This window comes from Pelodiscus sinensis, chromosome 12 (genome assembly GCF_049634645.1).
Source record: "Pelodiscus sinensis isolate JC-2024 chromosome 12, ASM4963464v1, whole genome shotgun sequence".
NCBI classification, from domain to species: Eukaryota; Metazoa; Chordata; order Testudines; family Trionychidae; genus Pelodiscus; species Pelodiscus sinensis.
The window spans coordinates 49594485-49602197 of record NC_134722.1 but is presented as its reverse complement, the minus strand read 5'-3'; the positions used below and the strand labels follow the sequence as shown (position 1 = coordinate 49602197).

Here is a 7713-nt window from a genome sequence, read left to right as displayed (position 1 = left end):
TTAACTTGCTGGCAAGAATACTGTGGGAGACCTTATAAAAGCTTTGCTAAAGATAAGGTACATCACATCCATCACCTTCCCCATGTCCACAGAGCCAGTTACCTCATCATAGAAGCTAATCAGATTGGTCAGGCACGACTTGCCCTTGGTGAATCCATGTTGACTATTCCTGATCACCTTCCTCTTTTCCAAGTGCTTCAAATGGATTATTTGAGGATCCCCTCCATGATTTTTCATTCCTGAGTGCTAAGTTACACAGCAGTAAGTGCTAGCATAGACATAGCCTTGCTCTCAGCTCACTAAGAGCAAAGAGAAGCAAGGTGGGAATCTTTCTTTGTCATGCATCTTTGTCAGTAAAAACATTCCTAAGGCCAAATTAAATCCCCTCATACCTGTGCAACCTTGTTGTCTTCAAATAAGCTCACTGTTAAATTTGTGCAACCCACTGTGCCTGGGTTTACTTTGCACGGGCATCAGTGATTAGCACTTAGAACAGTTCTGTTTATGGTGTGCACTGAAGAATAAGCTATGCAGCTCACTCTCTGCACTGTGCTGATATGGTAGGGCTAGCAGCAGAAACAAAAAGAGAACTTATTTGTATCTGCTAACTCAAGTAGATGTAGTGGAGAGAAAACCACTGAGCCCCCAGTTCTCCCTTGCGTTTGCTCATACAATACCTGTGCTAATTGAGTATCAGATGCTACCAAATCATAGTTGTAGGGTTAAATTCTCTCAGGGCATATTAACTGATCTCAGTGGGACTATCTGTAGAAAATTTGGCCCCTGGTGTAATGTCCCCCTCAGACAGGTATATGACGACAAACATGCAAGGCCCAGGGCGAAAATGTGATGAATAAAAAGGTATCATTCTTATATAACTTCTTTTCAGACTAGACCCAGAGTTTTACAATATTATCAGTGCGACATGCCAACCCCCTAGCTGCTGCAGGACCATAGAAATACTGACCAGTATTCAAACCTGGTCACAAATATGAAAATTTTGGATGGTTAAACAACAACAAAATATTCCCCTTTGGAATCAGATTTTTAAAAGAACTCAGGGCTGGAATTTTAAGGACTCAACACTGTGACCAATGAAATGTTTTACACTGAAACTGTCTTGAAGAAAGATTTAGGCATCTGACTTACTTTTCAGAAAAATAAATAAATGAAATCTGCATTTGCAGGATAATTCTAATTTTCAGTTTTCACCCCTCCAGTTTATAAATGGAATACCCCTTCATTTCAGAATTGAGGCCATGGTGCCTCATGGGAGTTGTAGTATCAGGGCCTCATCTTCACATTCTGTTCCATAGGCTGGTCTCTGTAGTCAGATTACACTTCCCATCATGCACCAAGTCAATCGACTGCCATGATATACCACCCATCCTTTCCAAGAGAAGACAGTGATGCACCATGGGAGGGGTAGTAATAGCAGGGAGTACAAGCCTATAAATGAGAATCAGATCATGAGGCATCTGAATTACAACTTCCACAATGCACAACAACTTTTTTTTTGAAAACATACCCACCTCTTTCCCCCTCCCCATCCCAAATTCCCTCCATTTTCTGTGGAGCCCCTCCACCACTTTCCAAACAGTTCTACTAAGTACCCAGCACCTTCTATTGCTGTGACCCTTGTGGAGAGACTTCGAAGGGAGCACTTAGCACCCACTGGTGGTGCTAATTTTTCCAGATTGCCGAGATGGCCTTCCTTGTCCCGGGAAAAAGAGATACAAGTGCACCTGTCAGCAGTACTTACGTTTATTTGTAAACTGTTCTTTGGTAAACAGTAAGACATAACTTGAAAAGAACAAAAAACAAACAAAAAGGCAAGAAAGTTATTCACTCCAGATTCAGGAATGTACAGGAAACAAACTATGCCAACTCGAGACAAAGGCTGTACCCAGGTAGGGAACTGGACTATTACCCTATGGAACACTTAGCCTAAATCACAGAGCCACTGGGGGGATAAGATCATGCATCACTGCCCCTCTCCCTACTGTGGGCAAAGACTCCGTGACCTAGGTTACAAGCAGATCAGCACGTCTATCTGTGGGGGACTGGAGTTGACTAGTCCGGGACCCATCCAGGTGCTCTCCCTCCTCATCCACTCACACGTCTCCTCTCTAGTCATCTTTGTGGAAGGCAGCAGGGTGGGGAAGGTCTTGGAGGAAGTTGTGGTGCCTCTTTACATGGGGGGCTCATTGCAGAGTACAATTTCCAGTTCCTTGCGGTATAGCTTCCCCCCATCAGAGAGGTTCATGATGCTTTTTCTGTAGTTGGTGAGGTGCTGGATGTTCATTTCCTGGCAATGGTAACCAAAAAGAACATCATATGCAGGATTAGATTTCAAAGTGTGTCATGGGATGAATAGGGTTCAGAGACCTCCCAGGTAGGGTTGCCAACTTGATAATATTTAAATCTCATTAGAAATGTTAAACTCTTCCCAGCCCTCCCTTTCCTCTCCCAAGGCCCCACCTCTGCCTCATTTATTCCCCTGCCCTCCTCTTCCCCCCTCCTCACTGCTTTTCCTCTCCCACTCCAGCCACCCGGGTCAGGAAGGACTCACCTGCTGAACCGGGGCTGGGAGCTGCAGCTGCCCAATGTAGTTAGGAGCTGTCCCTGGTTGAGTAGGGGATGGAGCAGGTGAAGAGACAGTACCCCCCTGCCTTATTCCTCTGCAGCAACCAGACTTCGGATGTCCGATCAGTAGATCAGATTGAACACAGTCTGGTGCCCTTTTTGAAGACTAGGCACCTGGCTACTCTTCCCAGAACAGAAGGATTTGGGGGATTAAAAACCACAGGGAGCATGGGAGCTGTAGGTGGGTAGCATGTTGGGAAGAGAGGGAGTTTAAAGGTTGCTTGTGGCACATCTCCCAAGTGAGGAAAAAAAAGGGAAAGAGTTGGAATTCCCCGTGGGAGGAAGCTTGGAAGTGGGGAGACCTGGAGAAGAAGGGAGCGGACTCTGGGTGGAGGGCTAATGCGACTCAGCTAGCAAGGGGAAATAGACAGTGGCTGTGCCTCAAACCAGATGTGAGCTGCTTCCTTCCTGGCCTAGAGATTCTAAAGTCAGGCTGTGTCTTGACTGCTACTATTTTTTCAGAAAAAGGTATGCAAATGTCACTCGCAATTTGCGTACCTTTTTCCGATTGTTTTTTGGGGAGAGACTTTACCAAAATTTGGCCAGTCTACACTGGGCCAAATTTCAGGAAAAATCTCTTTCGGAAGAGCCCTTCTTCCTCGTGAAAAGAGGAAGACAGGACTTCCGAAAGAGCGTGCCTGCTCTTCCGCAAAAAAATGTTGGAAGAGCAGATGCGTTCCCTGGACACGGCAGAGTTTTTCTGGGATACCACTGCATAGTCTAGACATAGCCTCAGCATGGTATGCTGCTGCAACACCTCTGAGATCAATGTAGTTTCTCCAGGTTAAGCTGGAGCAAGATGGGGAAATCAGGCCAATCTCTGAAGTTGGCCTACAAACACACTGCACTTTCCACTCTTTCCCAAAGTGCCTCTTGGAGTTGCTCAACAGCGGGTGTGGCTGATTGTACTCTGGCAATAACTGCTCGGCTAGAATGGCCCTTGTCCCAGCACAGAGCCAGAAGCACGGAGCTCTTCAGAACAGAGCAAATATGGGACTTCACAGGCCTGTACATGAGGGATGGGGGTTGCAAAGAGTGCAAACGCACCCCCCATGTTCTCCCAAGTAAGCATTCTCTGGCTGGCCAGAGGAAGGCAGGAGCGGTGCGCTGCCTGGCCCTCCCTCTGACCAGCCGGGGGAAGGCTGGGGCTTATTTCCCCACTTACCTGGTGGACCATGAGTGGTGCATTCACATCTTTGTGGTCCACATTTACAAAAACACCCCCTCACAGAAATTCCTGAGTACAGGCCTGCTTCAGGCCTCTGCACAGGGGCAAAGTTTGTCCACTGAATAGCCTGCAGGTAAGCACCCCGGTTCTGACTTGCCAATAGGTCAGCTGCATCACTGCCCAGTACAATGGCTCCATGGCTGGGTCACCATCAGGCACCACATCTGGGTCCTTAAAAACATGTGCCCCTGCTTTCTGACTGGCGTAATAAACCTGCTTGCTGGCAGAAAGAAACAGCTTCCTTCAGTCTACTGTACTTTAGCAGCAGCTTGCACGGTAACAGGGATACAAGGGCCTGGCCTCCATTGTCCCTACATGCCTCAGGGCAGACATTGCAGACCACTGGGCAGCTCACAGCCCCCTTTGATCAAGTGCTCCAGCACCCTGCAGGACTCGACTCTGTGTCAGGACTAGTTGGGACTCCAGCATGGCAACTTTTGGACCAGTTTCTCCAGGGCAGCCTTTGTGTACTACATGGGCTGTAGCCAACTGGCCCCAAGAGGATTCCCCCATGCTGGCTGCTAGCAAACAAAGGATGTCCCTGGGATGCCTGCATAACACAAAGACGAGTCACAAAGGACACAAGAGCCCCTATGGCAGACTGAGGGAGCAAACCTGCTCTAGTGGATTTGCCCATTGACTTTAACAGGAGCAGCTCATAGGTTTGTTCCCCCCTGTTCCTTGTGAGCTCACCTTCTTGTTCTTCTCATATAGGTCTTTCAAAAGTGCATCCAGCTCATTCTCATCAATGAAGCCATTACCATCCTGGTTAACAGAAGCAGGAAAACAGATACACTTCAGGACATGCTTCGTACAACCCAAAGGCCCTACAGTTATCCCCTGCCTCAGGACACCCTGCCCAGCAGGGAACAGCACTCCCTTTAGTCCAGAAGCCAGCAGTAGGGAATTGGTTTCACTGCCACTCCTACTGGGGTAAGGGTCTGAGTCAGCCCACCGCAGGTACCGTAAAGGCTCTGAGTAGGTGGCCTGTCCCAATTCCATTGACATGACTCCATTGAAATCAAGGGTGCTCCACTGGTGTAAGTGAAAGGAGATTCCTGCCTTAAACACAGGCTGAAGGCCAGCAGCAAGAATGCTCCAGAAAAGTAGGATTTAATTCCTCTTTCCTATTCTGTCTCTAAATCCACATATCCCTTGGTCAGGTGGCTAGCAGATCCCTGCATTCACAGACTCTTTGAGTGTGCTGGGCTGCCCTTTACAGGACAAGGCCCCTGTTCACAATGAAACAGAGGCTCTTCACACCCCCTCCATGAGCAGAGTGGTTGGCTACATGCTGAGGGCCAGAGCCCCAGCTAGTATTAATTAGCACAATGACACTGCAACTCAATGGAGCCCAGTAGATTTAAACTAGCAGAGGCTCTGGCTAGAGGGTCTTTAATTCTGTGTTGGTGATTATAGAGGATATAGATTTGAGGGTGAATGAGAAAGAATGCCAAAGTGCCTTTGCCAATCACTGCAGGCTCAAGAGACTAGGGGAAATAAAATGCTAGCAAGACTCAGAGACGTTAAGGTCAGAAGGGACCATTCTGATCATCTAGTCTGACCCCCTGCACAATGCAGGCCACAGAATCTCACCCACCCCTCCTAGAATAATCCTCTCAAGAGTTCTTTCTGGCTCAAGCTCATGGGATTTCAAATTCCCTTGTGCTTCCCCTACTCCACCACCCTATCCACACAAGCCTCTTACCTTGTCATAAAATGCAAAAATAGCATTGAATTCATCAGTGGCTAGTTTCATTCCCTGAGCAATGACAGGAAAAAGAAAGAAATGAGCCATGCACAAAGGAAGGGATGAGGGGCATATAATCAAATGGAAAAAGAAAGCACAATCTTTTATACCTGAAATTTAAGTAGGAAGTTCTCCTGCACAGGCAAGAGTCTGCAAAGAGATTGTACAAGGGTAAATAGGGAGCTGAGAGGAGACACGAACCCACCACACATTGCCATAGGGATGTATCATCTTCAGAGCTCTGCACAGATGCTGTGCCGGGAGAGGCTGACTTTGCTTGTTCTTCTGTGGACATACTGCATTCAAGCTAATTAGTGAAACTGTAAAGATGTGTCCACAGACTGCACCCACCAACTTCTGAAATGGAAGCCACCATGTTTTGCCACTCAGTTCTTTCCCACAGGGCATAGTCTTCTATTCAGAGATAAAAGGTGTTGCAATTGAAATGTTGGTCACAGCCGAGACTCCAGTGGCTGCCTGCAACCTGATTTGGTCTGATTAGAGAGTTTGGCCAGGTATGGGACAGCAATGAGTGCTACAGGTTGGGATTGAGGTGTATTGGCAGGACTGGGAATGAAGCAGTTTGTGCTACAGTCTGCCAGCCTAGAGCAAGAATCCTCACTGCCCATGACTGGAGGGCTACGTCTAGCCTACATCCCTTTTTCGTAAAAGGGATGTAAATTAGACGTATCACAATTGCTAATGAAGCGGGGATTTAAATCTCCCCCGCTTTATTAGCATAAAAATGGCTGCCGCTTTTTTCCTGCACGGAGCTTTGTTGGAAAAAAGTGCCAGTCTAGACGGTGATCTTGCGGAAAATAAAGCCTTATTTCATAGAGGGATGAGGGATCTTTCGGAAAAGGCTTTATTTTCCGCAAGATCAGCGTCTAGACTGGCGCTTTTTCCCGACAAAGCTCTGTGCGGGAAAAAAGCAGCAGCCATTTTTATGCTAGTGAAGCGGGGGAGATTTAAATCCCCGCTTCATTAGCAATTGCGATGTGTCTAATTTACATCCCTTTTACGGAAAAGGGATGTAGTCTAGACGTAGCCGAGGTGTTTCTTTACAGAGGCCATAAGGGCAAAGGTACGAGGCCTCATGGAAAGCTTTTTTCTGAAGCTGGGCATAGCATTTTCTAGTGTACCTGCTTCTTCTCATGCACTGGTGCGAATGAGAGGTAATTCCATGGTGTTCCAGTGGTGCAAATGGGATGGATGACAGGCTCATGGACTCTAAGAGCAGTAGGGCCTGCCCTGAAGCCCTTTTTTTTAATGGCTTTGGGGCAGGACTTGGATGTTTTGTAGAACAAGTGCAGAGGATACCTGGCTGCATGCAGATGAAACTGAAATGCATCAGGGAGGAATAGGGCTTTGATTGGAGGGAGATCCATAGTTTTCTTTGTGGGGCTAAGATGAGGAAGCCCAAGTGACAAGCAGGGGAAGAGGACCCTTACCGGGACATCTCCGACAGGCCCAGCTTCCCGTCCCCATTCAGATCAAACATCCGCAGCTGATGGGACACAAACCAGCAGACTGTTAGTGAACATCTCATCCCTCCACCAGCATCCCCAATCAGGACTGCATCTTGGTCTTGGGCAAAGCAGGGGGCCAGCTAACACAATGTCAGCTATCTGCTGGGGATTGGGAAATGCAGCCTGTTTAATTCAGTCAGAGAGGAGGAAGGGTTGCCAGGTGTCTGACTTTTTACTGGAAAGTTTGTTCAAAGAGGGAACCTGGATGTGTCCAGTAAGCAGCAGTCACAGAGCTCTGCCATCACTGGGTACGAAGTGCAGAAGCTGCTGCTGGACCCTGGAGGAGCTGCTCTCAGCTCAGCTGCTCCTGGGGAGAAGTGGCTGACTTCAGCCTCTCTGGGTGGGTGTGGGGGGCAAATCCACTCAGCCCCCACCCACCTGTAGTGGCCTGATTTCCCCACCCTGGACCCTTGTCCAAAGACTGACACCAGCTCCTTCCAGCCCCTCCATGCTCCAGCTGGGCGGGCACGCAGGCAAGCAGGCTCCATATCAGATGTAGGAGGGGGTAGGGGTTGCTGGTTCTGGAAGGGGGCTCAGGGCAGGGGTGTGGGGTGCAGTAG

The 7713-nt window shown here is 48.2% G+C and overlaps 1 protein-coding gene across 1 annotated transcript in view; it reads right to left on the bottom strand.

The window, feature by feature from the left end:
• Window positions 1-1750: 1750 nt before the first annotated feature.
• CALB2 (calbindin 2) overlaps window positions 1751-7713 on the bottom strand; it is a 59284-nt gene continuing 53321 nt past the window's right edge. Inside the window, exons 7-11 of the mRNA XM_075940654.1 lie at window positions 7076-7131; window positions 5735-5774; window positions 5583-5636; window positions 4568-4639; window positions 1751-2308 (exon numbers count right to left, since the gene is read on the bottom strand). Coding sequence (XP_075796769.1) covers window positions 2192-2308; window positions 4568-4639; window positions 5583-5636; window positions 5735-5774; window positions 7076-7131 — 339 coding nt within the window. The 3' untranslated portion in view covers window positions 1751-2191. The remainder of the gene's footprint in view (window positions 2309-4567; window positions 4640-5582; window positions 5637-5734; window positions 5775-7075; window positions 7132-7713) is intronic.